This window comes from Mus musculus, chromosome X (assembly GCF_000001635.26).
Source record: "Mus musculus strain C57BL/6J chromosome X, GRCm38.p6 C57BL/6J".
Classification (NCBI taxonomy): Eukaryota; Metazoa; Chordata; class Mammalia; order Rodentia; family Muridae; genus Mus; species Mus musculus.
Window position 1 is genome coordinate 48,022,402 of NC_000086.7, and position 18,016 is coordinate 48,040,417.

The following is an 18,016-nucleotide window of genomic DNA, read 5'->3' on the forward strand; positions in this document are numbered from 1 at the left end:
CAATCCTGATCAGAGAGCACTGGGAAGCAAACAGCAGCATCCTGGGCAAGGAGGAAAAGCAGGCTTATGTGAGATTATTGTTGCACCCTGGTGCAGGGGTCATATGACAGGCAGTTGATGACATTCCCTCAACTGTAAATGTCCCCTGCCCCACATATCCCTTCGCTGGGTCTGCATGGTAAGTCAAAGAACTGGCCAATGCTTCATGAGAAGGGGGTTGGCCAAACTATAGCCTGCTACCTGTTTTTAAAAGTGGAGCTTAGTTGGAACACAGTCCCACCGTTGATTTATGTGCTGTCTGTCTATGGCTGCTTCTGTAGGACAAGGCAGATATAATTCATAGGTGGGGGCAGATTTGAAAAGAATGGACAGAAAAAGTGCTCTGGTCCCTGCCACAAACTGTCTTCAGTTGACCTTTCGGCTGTACTCCAAAGCACCAGCAGGGGAGTTCCTTGCTAGGCTATCTCTCCAAGCACTTCCCACTGGGAAGGGGAAAGTAGGTTTTCAAAGGAGACCTCCAGAGGCCTTCCTTTTGGGTGTTCCAGAGAAATGCTGGCAGGGTGAACAGCCTTTGCCAGCCAGGACAGGAAGGTATTGACTAAGTCTTCTCTACCATTTTCTTTGGAAGTTAGCTGGCATTGGTTCAATCTGGGCAGAGAGAAACCTTGGATTGAGAAATTTAGCTGAATAGCCTTTAGATCCAAGAAACAGGATTATATAAGCATCCTGGAATGGCCACTTACTCTAGGCCTTGAGCTCTTTGGTTGTAGAAGAGCCCAGCCCCAATTAGGGGTCTCAAGTCAATCAAAGAGTCTGAAGAGAAAGGGCTTCATAGCCCGTAGCCATGGCTCATTTGACAGCAACACCTGGGACCTGAAAAGCCATGCATGTCCCAAATCTGGTTTCCCAATCTTTGTCATTTCAGAGGCTGCCCAGTTTCTAGGTGGCTTTGGAAGCAGTGTTGTTTCTCAGGTCCTTTGCCTGCCTTCCTTGCCTCCTCAGGCTGGGGCCTCTTGTTCAGAAATCATCAGGTGAATTGTTGATTTGTCTAGCAGGCATCTAACCTCAACTTGCAGGTTATGAGAGTATGGATGCATTTATTTTGTGTGACACTGATAGCTACAACTGTCACACCCAAGGACTGTAAAAACCAGCCGGTAAGATGGCTCAGTGGTTAAGAGATCTTTCAGCCAAATCTGATAACCTGAGTCCCATAACCACAACCTGCACTGTGAAAGGAGAGAGACAACTCCAGCCAGTGGTTCTCTGACTTCCATGTGTGCACTAAGGTAAGCAAGCTCACACGCAGGTGCCCACATACACAAATGCATGCATAAATAAGAAAAAGAAAAAGCCACATAATCAAGTTACAAAGAAAGCTCATAATGTCTGAAGTGTGCATATGCTTTTGTGTTGGTCCACATTCATAGCGATCCTGGGCCAAGTGTTGTCTCAAGGCTCAGCATTTTGACAACCGACACTGCTCTGATTCTCTTGCATTTGTTTGGTCAAGACAAGGTATCTGCAAAGGATATAACCTTCATGCCCCTGCTCTAGTTAGGTCTCAAGTCCAGTTACCTTAACAGAGAGACACTAGTTTTTCTTCCCCTTGTCCTCTGTGCCAAGGGAAGTCAAGCTCACACCTACTTGATGCACACTTCACCACACTTGCTCTCTGCACCCTAGTGTCTGCTGTTTCTTTCTTAGTCCCAGCCTTCCCTGCTCAGCATCCTCTACCCAGACTCTGTTGGGTCTTGATGGGCCAGTTTTAATCGCTTAGCCTCTCTTCACTCTCCCCGATCCCACCAGACCATGGTGCCTCCTACTCTAAAATTCTGTTTCACTGACTGGAAAACAAACAAACAAACACATTTTATACTTCATTTTTTCTCATGACTAGGAAACCTTCTGTTCTACTGTACAGACTTTGCATTCTGGAATTCATGTTGTAAATTCTATAGTCACTTACAAGCTATGAAACTTTGGACCAAGATCATCTCCTCTCCTAGACATGTTTTCTCATCTGTAAGATGCGAATGGCAGTCTTTTGTCCAAGATGTCCTAATGATAAAATGAGCTAGTAATTTTTAAAGAGCACTGTTAAATTGCTAGAAAGCCTGGATGCTTATGGGTCAGAATTCAATTGTTGCCTGGCACCTTGCCTTTGTCCTTGCTTTCCTGTGAAAGTAGAGCTGGGGTTGGGGGGTTGTGATTAGGGGATATAACAAACCAATCAGCTTAAAGCTAGCCCATCCACAATCCAAACTCGGCCTACACGAGCTAAGTTCCTCTTAAACAGCAAACTAGCAATTTTAAAACTACATGTTTTCCTAAGAGGCACTTGCAACAAAATGTCATATTTTTAAAATTGCTATGGCACAATATGCAATATTCCATTAATGATGAGATACTTACGCATGCTTGTGGGTGACTTTTTCTATGTTGTCACCTACTGAGCAGTTTGATGACTGTTTAGCAAGTTTGTCTGAAGGCATTTTCTTTCACATTAAATCTTTTCAGCACTAAATACGTGTCAAATCTACGGAATTTCTCACAAGATTTATCCAACGCATCTATTCTGATGATTCTGTCTCCTCACTGGGTTTTGTTCTGCATTGTGTATTCTTGTGCGTACCTAATGGGTTTATTAACCAAATTAGCATGTACCCAATGTTCCTGTCTGTTCGGCAAGATATTGACATTTTGACAACAAGCATGAAAAAAATAAGACAGATGGGGCAGAATCCTATCGAACTCCTCGAAGTTTATTTTCCAGGTTATCTCATTCATCAAGCAACTCCACTTTGTGAAACAATAAAACGATACATACAAAGTCATTACCAAATGTATTTATGGCTGAGGACAACATTTGTCAAGAAAGGCAAACTGGCTAAAAAGTCCCGAAAGTATTCAAAAGCAGATAAAACAGAAGGCACCCACCAGGGCTACAAAACAGCGTTTAGTACAAATCCCACCTTTGATCAGCGTGTCCTTAAATGAATTGCTTCTGGAAAAAAAATCCTTTAAGTGACACTGCCAGAAAAATGAGGACATTCGAACAGATGCCAAAGGACTTAAAAGGGGCTCAAATTTATGTGAACTGGCCCTTAAGCATAGCGAGTCTTTTTGTGAGCTTGTGGCAAATCAGTTTGAGGCCAGTTGACCTAGAACCAATTTGGGATACAAGCACTCACCTCCCTACACGTGCAATCTGTGGGCACAGGGACAAGATTGGCCCTAGGAGAAAAAGAATGCCCTCCTGAATATGACCTCAAAGAGTAAGGGCAAACTGTCAACTTTTAACTCTTTATTATAAAGACATATTTACATGGAACAATTTTTACAAACATAGCGAACACACTTATGGGAAGGGGACAGTTTCTCTAACTCAAAGGGCCTTAATATCTCTATATAAATTAGTATAAGAAATACACATAACCACTTTAAATAAGACAGCCCACTGGGCCCGTTTACTCCCCTCTTGTGCTTCTATCTCTCCTCTTTCTCAGCCAATATTCCCCCCTCCCTTTCCCTGTGGGGCTGGCCATGGCAGGCTGATAAGGCAGGAGGTGCAGAAACGACAAAGACGGAGAAGGCCCGGTCCCTGGTAGGGGTACCAGCAGTAGAAGAGGCGCCAGCCAGCTCCCACTTCTAGCCCAAGAGGTGAGGACGCTATGCCTGGCCCTGCTCCCCAGGGTGGGCCTTGAAACGGCAGCAGAGGCAGCAGCAGCAGCATTAGCAGCAGCAGATAGGAAGGCTTTGGGAAAGGATGAATAGGCAATCAGGTTATTATGGGGCTTGGGGGTCCTGACTCCCCCTACCCTACACATATATAAGTGAATATCGAGCTTCTGTCTTCTCTTTTCTCCCTCCTGAGAGGCCTCTGAGAAGAACATGTGCTCAGGCAGAGAAGATGAGGGTCTCCCTTCAGGGAAGGGCTACAAAAGGCTCCTGGTGAGAGATGAGACCCCCTTGGTGGAGTGATAGATCCCACCTACACATCCTCCCATCTCTCCTTCCTTCTTCCACCTCTCCTTCCTTTCTTTGCCTTTCTCCATCCCCCAAAAGCCCCAAGATCAAGGGCGCAGTCAACACAGGGGTTCATGACAACCAGTGTCAGGGGCTAAATGGTAGTTTCAGTGCCTGAGAACCCCAATTAAAATGGCATGAGCCTGGGAATAGGCCTGTGTGGGGTACATTTCACCACTTAGGGACTATTCCGGGCCACGTTGGGAGGGAGATGCTCCATTCTCACACAAAGCAGTTCACAGCTGGCTTGTCTCTCCCTGCTCTTCCTTCCTAGCCACCCGCTTCACTAAACCCAGCAAAAGGCACTTCATTTGCTTTGAAAGGACATCATCAAGAGGAAAAAGGGCATCATAAAGTGGGAGTTGAGGGCCCTGGTGCCCTGTGGGGCTCTGCAGTGGCTCTAAGCAGGTTACTTCCCTCTCCAGGGCCTATTTGTGCAAGCTTTTGCATAAGGGAGCTAAGTGATCTTCAAGGGTCCTTTGGGCTCTGACTTTCTGTGGGTTATTTGGTTGGTTGGTTGATTGGTTGGGATTATTTTTTTGGCAAAATTACCCCCAGAAGAGTATAGAACCATGTCAGGATCCACACTCTCCCCTTCTGACCTGGGGACTGAACAAGCTGCAATAGAACAGAGAGAGCGAAGACATTAGAAGGCACGGTGACATAGAACTTCATGGGCTCCTTTCCTTTGCGTCTTCCTTTAACAGGGCCAGAGAGAGCTAAGGAAGAGGCTGTGGCAGCTATTTCGCCACACCCCTTCCTCACGCCCACCATTCAGTTTCCCCAGTGCACCTTATCTGGACCCCAACACCCAACCCCTCTCAACCGAAGTCTCATTGCACATCTCGGCGCTCCCTTCCAGGCAAGAGGTCCAATTGATAAGAAAGCATGGATGTGCTGGAATCCACTGGAGAAGGGAGTGTTCTTGTCCAGTGCCCAAGGCAAATGAAAAGAGGGAAGAGCCAAGAGAAGGCTACGGCTGAAAGATAGGGACTACCGCATGGAACAGGTCAAGGAGAAGCTGGGTCTCCAAGGGCAGTCCAAAGAGTGGCCAGGAGGATGGGCCAAAGGGATCCTTGTGAGAGGAATGAAATCATCCAAGTGAGGGGCGAGACCACGCCATTAGAGGAACTTGGTGGGTGAGAAGAGCCGGGACCATCAGCAGCTAGAACAGGTGCAAGATGAAAGCCAAATAGATGTGAGGGTTCCAGAGAAGAGAATTCATCTGTGGAGTAGAGAGACCGGCACCGGGAGGGCACTTGGCGAGCCCTTCAATCCTAAAGGGACAAAACAACCAGAGAGAAATCAAAGACAATATCCTAGGTCAAAGGAATCCCTTAGGAAACGAGGAGACAGAAGGCATTCCCACTCCACCCATAATCCCAAGGCACCAAGTTGATCCCCCCTTTTTGGAAGCAGGTAAGGCCTCAGAGGCAAGCATAGACCCTGCTCTCTGCATCAACCTTTTGGTCTTCTCTGCTTGTCACAGCTCTGGACACCTACCATTCAAGCTCTCCTGCTCCCTACCCAACTGTCCCAAGGCTCTCTGCTGCCCTCCCATTTTCCCCGTAAGAGTGCACACTGGCTATCTGTAGCACCCTCCCTCGGCACACCTCTCCAGCCTGCTAGAACTTCCAGAACACTCCAATGACAACAGCTTGTCCAATCCCACTTAGCTCCTGGGAGGGAGTCAGGAGACTGGTCCCAACACTAAGCCTTTCTCTGGGCCACAGTAACCTCTTCTATAATGGGATGAGTACTTTTACTAGCTCTCAAGAAGCCCTAAGACCCTGGTTTGTCTAGCTGTTGATAGTGGGCTGCCCATCCCCTTTAGAGCTACCAACTGACAAGGGGCTCTAATACCTGCTTTAGAAAGGCATGGGGCCCTTATGGGAGAGCCGGGGGCGCTGTCTGCGAAATTTCCTCCTGCCTCCCTGCCAGGCTCCTGGTCCAGTCCTCGAAGTTCTGGGCTTCACCAGGTAGCGCATGCTTCCTTCTTCTAGTCCTGTTCCATCTGGAGGCAACATCAGTGGCACTGCAGAGACAAGAAAAGTCTGTTAGCCAGGAAGATGGATTGAGAGAGACCGTAGGGGAGGCCACAGTCCAAGGGACAGTACTTCTCCACAAGGTGGCGTCCCTCATAATTTTCTTTTCTGCCCTGATGAATAGATGTCCCATTCAAACACTGTTCTGGGACAAGTCGACCACTCACTTTACCATTGAGGACTTTACAATGTTCAGACAGTTGTATCATGTATCACCAAGCACAAACAAGCTTTTCCTTTGGAAATGTCATGATTGGGGGTGCACCCTGCAACATCAAGCCTATACTCGATTAGGGTGCAGGGACAATTCCTTGTGACACATTTATAGTTAGGGTACTTCAACCATTTTAGATGTACAACCTCACACTGATGTCCCTTTATGGACCTACACCCAGACATCACAGTTATTGAATAGAATCCTGTATGTTTCACTTTATCTATCTATCTATCTATCTATCTATCTATCTATCTATCTATCTATCTATCTATCTTTTCTTGGCTGCAATATTTTAAAGCAAATAACAAATGCATGTCACGCCATGCTTACATCTTTTGATAGCTGACCCACTTCTGTGTGCTAGAGACCTCCTCTGCCCCATCTTGAGCACCTTACCAGCAGGTAGGTATCTTTGAGGCTTTTCCTTGTTCCCAAGGCTTCCTTGAGAGTGTGGCTGGGACTTAACAAACTCCTTCTGCTTTGTTCTGGGTTCTACTCAGCCTGGGACCAAATTTAGAAGCTAAGAAATACAGGAGTGGGGGAACTGTGACCCGTGGCACTGTGCTACACCAAGAGAGGGCTGGGTTGTTGGGGTTACCATTCTGGATCACACCTCCTATCCAAAATTTGATATACACTCTTTCCATTCTAAGGCCACCTGGCTTCTAATATGCTCGCCCAGGCTCCTGTCTCCATCTGCCTACATCTGGCTTAGTGCAGAAGTCATGATGCCACTGAGCCCTAACAATGGAATCCAAGTTGTGCAGAATGTTCTTGGGAAAGATGAGGGAGAAGGTACATTTGCCAACTCTCATAGAGCCAGCAGTGCAGCCAGGAAAGCTGAGCTAGTACCCAGAGACACTCTTGGACACAAGAAGCAGACAGTGTGCAGAGACTAAACGGTTCTGGGGAAGAGGCAGAGGAGTAGGATGCTTATGCAATGCCTGAGTATGAGAGTGGCCTTCAGAAACACAGAAGTGCCTGTTCTTCTCAGTGATAATGAATACCAGCCTCTGTTCCCTAGACACTATCTGATTTGCCTTCAGCTGGATCCATGTTCCTCAAATCTCATTGGTATCCATGAAGGAATTCCCATCACTGGTTCACAGTTCATATAGCATCCAGTCGATTACTCCTCCTTCCCCCAATCCTCCCTGCTTCCAACACCCCCATACTCTAGCTCATTCCTTGACCCCTTGGTCCTTGACCTTCTTCAGCTTGCACACAATTTCTAGGCACTTAGCATCCTCTTGGATGAAAATTGGGCACGGTCTGTCCTTGGAGCCATCTTTGCACAGACTTTAGGGCCAGACAAGTACACTACACATACTGCCCTCTGTACGTCTCCATGCACATACTCTGTATCCATACAACACCCTTCCATTCTTGTCCAAGGAAAACCCAGGGGTTTATAAGGGTTGACTTGCCACACTTCCGCACTCATGGTTAAAGTGTGTTATGTTAGTGCGTCAACTGAACCTCTAAACCTATAACCCATAAGAATTAAGGGTTAGGGACTGCTTCTGTCTGACCTAGAGCTGCTCTCCTGCTACCGTCTGTGAAGGGGCTGGGGGAGCACCATTATACTTTCCTACCAGTTGATCTTGCTGATGTCTGTCCTCAGTTTTAAGATCTCATCAACACTTACCCTGAGCCTTGAGGGTTGCTCTGAGTGATGCTGATGCTAAGTCAGAAGCAGAGACACATTTCAGGTATGAGGTGGTAAGCACTGTGTCCAGCATGTGGCCATGCATAAGAGAAGGACCCTATGGGCCTTTTAAAACAGTGAGACTTTGGTTCTCATGCCCCTGCCTTCAACTACTGGATTTGGAACAATGGTCCAGGCCATTGTATCCTAGAGGTACAGAAAGTATGAATGGATGGTGCCAGGAGGGATTAAGTATCACCCCACTCCATGTCCTCATGGTCTGAGACTGTCAGTGTCTATGGGAGTCAGGGAGGCCTTGAGGGAAGGGCACTAGAGGAAGGGAGGTCAAGAGCCAGGATGAGCAGCATGCTACCAGTGGCTCAGACTCAGGCCAGGAAAATGTCTAGACTCTAGACCTACAGAGAAGATCTACCCTGAGCTGTCTGAGGCTCTGCCAGGCCTGGGAAAGCAGCCACCCCAGAAGCCGTATGGCCTCTGCCATCCCATCGGGCTGGAGCTCATTGTCTTCCCCATCACAGGAAGTCTGTGCGCTCCTCCTGCACTCTGATCCCATCACCCCCTTGTTTCCTACTTTTACTGCTGAGTCTAGTTAGATAAGCTGATACCTGAAACCCTGGCTTTGTCCAGTCTGAAAGAACAAATTAGAGGCCATTGATTCTCATCACTGTTGAGGTCCTGGCTGTACAAAAGGCTTTCCCCTTTAGAAATGGGGGAATACCCCCCAGTACACTTCAATATGCCATTCCAGCTCATTTTCTGCTTAAAAGGAAGCAAGAGCTGTTTCCCAGAGAATCTCAAGCCAAGAGGTTTGGAGCCCTTGTCCACGAGAGTAAGACAATAGCATTTTCAAGCTGAGAACTGCAGCCAGGGGAAGAAGCAGATTTGATTTTCATGCAACCTGAACTCTAACCCTGCTGAGACGGAAAAAAAAAGGAGGAGGAGGAGGAGGAGGAGGAGGAGGAGGAGGAGGAGGAGGAGGAGGAGGAGAAGGAGAAGGAGAAGGAGAAGGAGAAGGAGAAGGAGAAGGAGAAGGAGAAGGAGAAGGAGAAGGAGAAGGAGAAGGAGAAGGAGAAGGAGAAGGAGAAGGAGAAGGAGAAGGAGAAGGAGAAGGAGAAGGAGAAGGAGAAGAAGAAGAAGAAGAAGAAGAAGAAGAAGAAGAAGAAGAAGAAGAAGAAGAAGAAGAAGAAGAAGAAAGAAGAAAGAAGAAGAAAGTCTGTGCAACTTTTCAGGAACATGCCAACCTCAGCAGGAATGGTGCACTTGTCTTCTTGTTTAGGTTCTAGCCTGTATAGTGATTGCTTTAAAAGTCTACCCACAGCTCTGACAGAGGTCCCACTTGTGATGACGCTACTCCATCTACTACTCTGTACTAATGCATGTGACTCTGGGATATGAAGCACTCTTGGTTGCCTCCACATTGACCTTCTCTAAGACACTGTGCTGTCTTCTACTGCCAGCTTTGCTTCTCTGGATCAGGCTCTGGAAAGCCTGACCTCCGCTTGTCTAGCCTTTCCTGTCGACAGGCCTGGCTCAGGTTCCAAGGGTGCCTAGAGTTTAAAACTGGGGACAGAGTGATGTCCTCCACAGTGGGAGGGGTACAGTAAGCTGTCCTTACACTGCATACTGGAGCAGACGCTGGCAAGAGGGAGTAGAAGGAGAGAAAGTGGTGCTCAGAGACCAAGGGACACTTGGCGAGGCCCCAGAAACTCTCAGTCTCTGCAGAGCAAAGTGTCTCCCAGGTCAGGAGGCAGTGAGGAGTCTTTGTGGTTGGAGGAGGGGCAAAGAAGGAGGTAGGGTGAACATTCCAAGTCAGAACAGAGAGCGGGAGGGGAGGAAGCAGCACCATTTTAGAACCTGGAACTTTGGGAACTCTGGCAATGGAGAGTTCATGCAAGTCTGTTCGAGGGACAAGGCAAGTGATTCTAGGGCTCCTTTTACTAGACAAGGATACAGGAGTAGCGCGTGTGTGTATCTGAACCTCTGGCTGGTGGCCAACTCCAAGGAAGGGTCGTTCTTGGTTTCAGGAGTGATCAGGAGGTGGAAAAATAGTAGGAGCTTTGGAAGCAGCCAACGCTAGTCTTTAATAAAATGTAAGTGTGATACTTATGCCTACATGGTTAGAGTATGCAAAAAAAAATTAATGTAAAAGGAGAAGACAGGACAAGAAGTTTCAGGGTCTAGACCAGAAACCCAGTGTATTCTGGCAGCCGGTTTAACTTCCTTGAAATCATCTCATGAATTTAGTAGTAACACCCCAACAGCTGCACCCCAAAGGGTTCACAGAGTATCTTCTAGTCAAAGTCTCCCTTATACCCTCTGGGGAAATATGCAGCTTCAGGTGGTCCAGCCTCCTCTGGGGTACCCTTTCTGTATCCAACCATTTTCTTCTTTAAAGGCACCACCTTGGGCTATTGGCCTGAAATTAAATGATGAAGATGTCTTGTCTTGCCAACCACACTGGCTGTGTAGGTTCTCCCATGGAGGGGCAGGCTGCTGTGGTAGCTTTATTCATAGTTTTTGCTCCCTTCCGGCCATTGCCTGGCTGGCAGGAATTTCTGAGGAGAAAGTCTTTACCGCTCTTCCTCAAAAGGAGACTGTCTTGCCTCGGTGCTAGGGTCTTGCAGGAAATCACCTGGAGGCAGGAGGCATCAACCAGGCCAATGTACTTTCCTGAGAAGCCCGACAGTGTTCTGAGTTCGGGGCAATGCCAAAGAACAAAAGAGCAGAAAGGAGGTGGCTACACAGAGGCAGGCAGAGTTGGCCAGAACCCCAGAGGCTTCTGGGCAGTGTGCCATCCTCCTGTTCTTGGGTTGGGGAGAGGGGGTGTTCAAACTAAGAAAGTTCCTGGGCCCTTCCTCTAGGAAACTCGCTGTCCTGTTCACTCCCTCTCTCCACTCTCACCTCCCTGTGACTCCAGCCCTGGCACTAGTAACTGTCCACCTGGTCTTGGCCTTCCCTTTCTGCTGTGCCAGGCAGGCTACTGTGACAGCCAGATCACAGGACTGGGGCAGCTGAAGGTGGGAGCTGGCAGCCCCAGGAGGCTCTGACCCACAGAGGACAGGCAGACCGGGCAGGGGCTGTTGGGACACTGAGGACCCGGGGACTGAAGTAGACAAGGGATTATCTATTGGTGTGGAGAATTTCCAGGTAGGGGGTTAATACAGGTAGAGGTGAAGGGATTCCGTTTCCCAGAGCTGCACCGAGGTTATCAGATCAAGTTCCTGTGTTTCCTGGGTTTTGGTACCGGGAGACTGGGGACCGAAGTTATACCTGAGACAAGAGTGGAAGGGGAAGCCAGAATAAAGAAGAAGCAAGTCTCCGGAGAGATGAACGCTGTGGGGCCAGGTGTCCCACAATGGAGCAGAGAACAAAATCATCCAGGACCTTGGAGTACAGAAGATAAGCCTGGCTCTGTCCAGTCCAGATCTGCCTTAAGGACGCTGCCTCTGCTTACACATAGGCTAAAGGAGCAACAGCTGGGATCCACTAGCCACTGCGGTCGCCCCCGCCCCCGCTCCCGCAGCGTGCTCCTGACTATGCAACAAGTGTCACGTCTACATGTTGGCACATCATCTCCAGTAGCTTGAGCCCCTGGACTGGCCAGCGGCCCCTAAACTCTAAGACCCAGAGACCTTCAACATGGAGTCCTGACCCCACTCAGCTCAGGTCAGCCACCTCCACTGATTCACGAGGTGAGCTGGACATACCGCCATCCTCTCCCCCCACCCCCACTTGGGGTGCAGGGTGCAGGACATAAGGTGTAAGTTTGTGGTCCTAAGTACTTTAAACTACGAGGGGCATGGGGCTGGGGGCTAAGTGGTGATATGCAAGGTAATCATGAAACACCCCCCCCTCCCGCGCGCGCTGTCCTAGGAAGCAAAGCCTACATGGCATGTCGCCCCGTGGCCCCAGATGCCCTGTCAATAGGCCTCCCGGTGTGGCTGGCGCGTGGCTGCTCCTGCAAGGCTCGCACCATGTTTCCCTGGAGGCGGGAAGAGCGCGCGTGGGGCGGAAAGAGAGGACCGCGCAGGCTGCACCTCGGGAGAGCCCCAAGCGAGCAGGAGGGCACGCACTCACCTCCACAAACTGCAGTCAAGGAGAGCCAGAGCAGCAGCAGCGCCTGCACGCAGAGCCTCAGATTCATGCTGCAACTCGGTCCGCGGCAGCCCAGAGGAGCCGGCGAGTGGGCGGAGAGGCAGGGCACCCGGACGCAAAGAAAGGCGCGAGCCGGGGCTGGCGCGTGCGGGCACGGAGCTCGCGTGGCTCCCGGACCGCGGGAGGGTGAGCGCCCCAGCCGCACCGCTGGCTGCCTGCCCCACTCCTGCTCGCTGCCTCTGCTCTTGGTGCAGCCTTCTCTGCCGCCGCGGGGCAGCGCCGCGAAGCTGGCCTTGGTGGCTTCGGGTCGGCGGCAAAAACTCTCTAAGTGGCTGACGCTGCTCTGCCCGCGACTCCCAACTACCCGTTGGTCCAGGCTGTTAGAGAGAATGCTTCCCTGCTCACTTCGGGGTCTGCATTTTGTAGCTTGTGGTTTGGCCGCGAGCCCACTTGGTCATGTGGTCATTAGGAGGCGGGGGGGTTGGGGGGGGGGGGAAGAGAGGCAGGAAGAGGGAGAGGGAGTGAGCCTCCCGCACCGCCCCCCTCCCGGGAAGCATGCTGCAGCCCTATCCAGGGCGCGAGAGAGAACCCAGAGGTGGCCCCACAACAAAGGCCGAGCGGCTGCTCGGACAACCCACAACTGCTCCCCGGACAATGCCTGCCTGGCCGGGGTCCAGAGGGTTTGTAGAGACCTGAAGGATTTCAAACACGTAAACCATTTGAAACAGTGAGGGGCACTCTTAACCCTTTCTCACCTGGGTTTCCTTAACAGCTGTCAGGATACCTGGGCGTTTGCAGAAGGACCCTATTTGGGCTGCCCACAACACCCTCCCTCCATTTCCGAATCTAACTATGTTTTTTTTTCTTTCCTTGACACTGCATTCGCAAGTATGGGTTTGCTCAAGACCTCCCCTACTCCGCCTTTTTCCTCTGCATCTTCAACTGAATTAGAATTGGGGGTGATTGCCTAGGTTGTGCATAAAACTTAGGTAACCACCATTCATATCTCCTGCTGTCCCCTAGCGAGTACCTTCTACCTGGACTGGTGGGCTCGGTGACCAAGCTCTTTATGCATACAGCAAAACCTCAATATCCCACCCAATCTAAAGGCCACCGTTCTGTCCCTGCCCAACCTGAGATGCTACCCCCTGGTTCCTCTTTACTGTGGGGAGGCATTCTGCAGGTTCTACCATGTTCCCCTTCTTGCTGCTTGGAGCTGACCCCAACTTAGTTTTGTCTCGTTGTAGGGAGGATCCTCCCAGCTCCTTCCAAACTCAGCTGGATTTCTTTTACACTCAACTGGGATTCCCTATTATAAGAGGGCCTGGAGTCATTTGCCTTTCTACTCTAGATGCTTAGCTCCTTTTACAGCCTGGGATTCCCCCAAAGAAATGCACCAGATTGGGAACTCTTTAAGACAGGACCCTAACGGTCCCAATCTTCCAGGTCTCTCCAAAGTCCCCAATATCATTCTCTGCACATAGGTGGCACTCAACACATATTAAAAGACTAAATCAAAAGGTGTTCCCACCTTGCAGCAAGCCAGGCAGTTTGCTCCATGTGTACATCCAAATGTACACAAAAGGTACATTGGACAGGGTTTCTCTGTACCGCAGAAGATGTGAAATGGTATGCTATATTAGTATGAAATATCTTTGAAATGTTACAACGTTCCAATACATACATTTATCAGTCTCTCTGCCAAAACTGTCCACAAGAAAGTGACCTTTTATATATATATATATGCAGCTCCAGGCCCAGAACACAGCCTCAGAGCTAACGGGCTTCAGAATATATGATTCTGAATATAAGAGTAACTATTCAAATAAGTCAAGGGAGTCAGATGGGAATAAGGTGGGGTTCTTGATGGTCGTCTGCGGTCCAACTGGCCATATTGAATAGAAGAGGAACCAGGAAGAATCTCTCTTCACCTGAGGGACCCTGAATATGAACAGCCAGCATGGGTAGAATGTCACTCTTTTTTCCCCTCTCCTACAGGAAAGAACAGTTCAGTGAGAACGAGAAACATTGTCTTCTAGATGTAGCTGCTGTAGGCCATCACTGCCCTTACCTACACTTACTGGATCTTAGGCAAGGATAATCTCTGCTCTTCCCACTCCATGGTGCTATAGGGACAAATGAGATCATGTGTCTGAAGGCACTGTACAAAGTGAGAAGCCCTCACAGAGTCACTATTAGGAAACACATAGCTCCCGTTCCTGACGGAGCAAGCCTGTGCACATGTAAATAAGTGCCTCTCAAAACTTAATAGAAACTTTCATATTTTATTGCATGTTTACTGGGATGTGCATGACTTTCGCTGAGTGGCTAGAATACTGCTTTCTAATATGATAGATAATAACCACATTCTAAACAAAGTTAAAATTTCAGTCCCTTGGTCATACTGGCCATATTTCACTTGCTTGAGCCATATATGCATTGCTGGTGGCTACGGTACTAAGCAGCATAGAACATGGCCCATTGACAAGAGTTAGCATCCATGTGAGGCAGGGGACACAGCCTGGTGTATGTATTGTTGGGAACAGAGATGAGATGGCTGTCCTCCGTGAGAGCAGTGTGTCATTAGTCCCCCCACATCAGCAATGTACTATACAGTTCCATGGTCTCTTACATCATTACCATCGGCTCTTTAGCTGCTCAGTTAACTTACTTACCTCTGTGTACTGTGGATTTGTATGCGCAGTGTGTCTTTTTATTTTCCTAACCTGAGATTTTGGTTAACAATTTTAAATTCTGCTCCTCAATTCCTTACCTATGCAGTGTGGCTCCAGATGCCCCTTTGAGGCTTCCAGGCTTCTTCTGCACAGTACAGGTATATATCCCTCTAAACTCTTGTTGGAACTAAACCCCCAGGTGATAGTTTTCAAAGGAGCTTTTTGGAAGGTAACTAATTTATGAAGACTCTATCCTCATGAGTGAGTTGGAGCTCTTATAAAAGAGGTTGAAGAAACAGTCCAATGTTCTTTTCTTCTATTTCTGAGAAAAGGTTTCTCTGTGTAGCCCTGGCTGTCCTGGAACTAATTCTATAGATCAGGCTGGCCTCAAACTCAGAGATATGCCTGCCTCTGCCTCCCAAGTGCTGGAGTTGAGAGCCTGTACCACCACACCCAGCTCCCATGTTCTTTTCTTACCTTTCGGTCTTGTGATAGATTGTCAACTTGATGGAGTACCGAGTCACCTAAGAAGGAAACCTCTAGGTGTGTCTATAAGGCATTTCTAGCGAGATTTATCTGACATTGGAAGAGCCACTCTGAATGTGGGTGGCACAAATCCTGAGTAGGAAGTGTCTTAGACTGAATAAAAAGGAGAAAATGAGTCTGGGCCTTGTCTCACATGCAGGAGATCCTAGATTCAACACCCAGTACTTGCTAGTAGTCGGGGGTGGGGAGGAAATGAGTGGACAAAAGCAGAACACACTCATTTTCATCTCTCTGCTTCCTAACTATGGGTGTAATGCAACCAGCCACCTCCCACTCCTGGTACCATGAATTCTCTACTATGATGGAATATACCTGCTCAAACCATGCATCACAAATAAATCTTTTTCTCCCTGAAGTTAGCTTTTTTAAAAGTTATTTGGTCACAACAACCCCCAAACTAATACATGTCTCTTCTGCCATGTGAGAACACAGCAGTGAAAGGCTCCCCTCCTACACCTCATCCCTACCCCACCCCCACCTCATAAGAAGCAACCCTCAAGGTGCCATACTGGAAGTGAAGAGAGTTTGGAAGCTGTCACCAGACATGAAAACCTGTTGGTGCTTTGATCTTGGACTGTCCAGCCTCTTCAAGGGTGAGAAATATATTTGTACTGTACATGAACTACCCTGTCTCTGACATTTTGGTACAGCAGCAGGAACAGAGAGCTATAGTTGAGCAGTTCAATGAGATAATGCATGGAAAGTACTTAGCAAGTCTCCCTCCAGAGTGGGTGCACATTCAATGTAAGTTTTCTCCGCTGCCGAAGCTCCCCCTCCCCCTATCTGGCAGTCTGCCCTCTGGCCTCCAGGACCCGATCAGGTGGGAAGGCCTTTGCCTTTGCCCTGCTTCCTCCGCATCTGTCTTCTTAATAGCCAGCAAAACTGATCATTATCTTATTGTCCCCGAAGGGTCAATACCTTTGGAGGCTAATCTAATGAGTCCAGGATCTAGGGACTTCAAGTGTGATAGTGACTTAAAGTTAACTTCCAGGTATGAAGTTCCCTCTAACAGCATTAAACTCTACCCTGTCAAGCAAGGAGACTCTTTGGTGACTTTCATTTTGCATTTTTCTAAATAGAGCTAGCTTGCTTTCAAAAATCAACTCCCAAGTCAAAGTTCCATCCACTGAGTCCTCAGAGTGCGATCCTGCTGCAGTCCTCTCTACCTGTCCCCGTAGATGATACTAATAGCAATGATGAGAGCCAAATAGTTATTGTACAAGTACTATGTGTTAAACAGCATCCCAAGTGTTTTAAATGTATTAACTAATTTACTCCTCATAGTGAGGCACGGCTGATTCTTTATCACCTCCACTCATTTCCTCAGGTCTGCCTAACCTCAAAGCTCATACTCTCCTGTTACTACTAGGCATCACCAACCAAAGAACATACAGGGCCGGAGCTAGGCCTCCCTGTACATATGCACCAGATGTGCAGTTTGGTACGTGGGATCTTTTTCTACCTGGGCTGCTTTGTCTGGCCTTAGTGGAAGAGGAAGTACCTAGCCTCCCAGAGACTTGAAGTGCCAAGGTGGGGAAATACCCAAGAGGGCCCCCACCTGCTCAGAGGAGAAGGGGAGGGGGGAGGATTGTGGGAGGGAATGACTGAGAAGGGGTCAGTTATCGGAACGTCAAGTGAATAAGTAAAAAATAATTTAAAGAAATAAAAATTAGATTTTAAAAATTTTAGGGAAAAAGAAAAAAAGGAGAAGAAGAAGGAGAAGGAAAAGGAGAAAGAGGAGGAGGAGAAGAAAGAGAAGGAGGAGGAGAAGGAAGAGGAGAGGAGGAAGAGGAGGAGGAGGGAGAGGAGGAGGAGAAGAGGAGGAAGAGGAAGAGGAGGAGGAAGAGGAGAAGAGGAGGAGGAAGAGGAAGAGGAGGAGGAAGAGGAGTAAGAGGAGGAGGAGAAGAGGAGGAAGAGGAAGAGGAGGAGGAAGAGGAGAAGAGGAGGAAGAGGAGGAGGAGAAGAGGAGGAAGAGGAGGAGGAAGAGGAGGAGGAGGGAGAGGAGGAGAAGAGGAGGAAGAGGAGGAGGAAGAGGAAGAGGAGGAGGAAGAGGAGTAAGAGGAGGAGGAGAAGAGGAGGAAGAGGAAGAGGAGGAGGAAGAAGAGAAGAGGAGGAAGAGGAGGAAGAGAAGAGGAGGAAGAGGAAGAGGAGGAGGAAGAGGAGGAGGAGGGAGAGGAGGAGGAGAAGAGGAGGAAGAGGAAGAGGAGGAGGAAGAGGAGAAGAGGAGGAAGAGGAGGAGGAAGAGAAGGAGGAAGAGGAGGAGGAGGGAGAGGAGGAAGAGGAGGAAGAGGAGGAGGAGAAGAAGAAGAGGAGGAGGAGGAGGCGGCAGCAGCTACTGCTGCAACTTCTTACTTCTTGGGTCCATAGCATACCATACATTTCTTTATTTGAGCCTCTAACATCTAAGTCATACTCTCTTAAATTGGGAAACAATGAAGCATAGTGGGAAGAGACATGGGGATACTATAGCAGTGCTGTCACTTACTAAATGAGTAACTTTAGATAAAGCATTAACCTTTTCTGGGTCTTTGCTGCCTTATGTGAAAAACAGGCTATCTTAGCACTGGCTCCCTGGAGTTGGGGAAGGTTTAAACGAATCAGAATCTATACAATACTTGGAGCAGGGCTTGGTGATTTTCATGGTGAGGTGAGCATTGTACAGCTGTTATGTACTCTTATAGATATCTGTTTCTATGTCTTACAAATACAAGACAGTAAGCTTGTGTTTTATTTTTGTCTT

At 48.5% G+C, this 18,016-nt stretch overlaps 1 protein-coding gene across 1 annotated transcript; it reads right to left on the bottom strand.

Annotated features, from left to right (window-relative positions):
* Positions 1-2,744: 2,744 nt before the first annotated feature.
* Positions 2,745-12,452, bottom strand: Apln (apelin). Its single transcript, NM_013912.4, has 3 exons — positions 12,038-12,452; positions 5,893-6,064; positions 2,745-5,306 (listed from the first exon to the last, which is right to left on the bottom strand). Exons 1-2 carry the CDS (start codon positions 12,102-12,104, stop codon positions 5,898-5,900), a joined length of 234 nt encoding a protein of 77 aa, NP_038940.1. The 5' UTR covers positions 12,105-12,452; the 3' UTR covers positions 2,745-5,306; positions 5,893-5,897.
* Between the last annotated feature and the right edge of the window lie 5,564 nt (positions 12,453-18,016).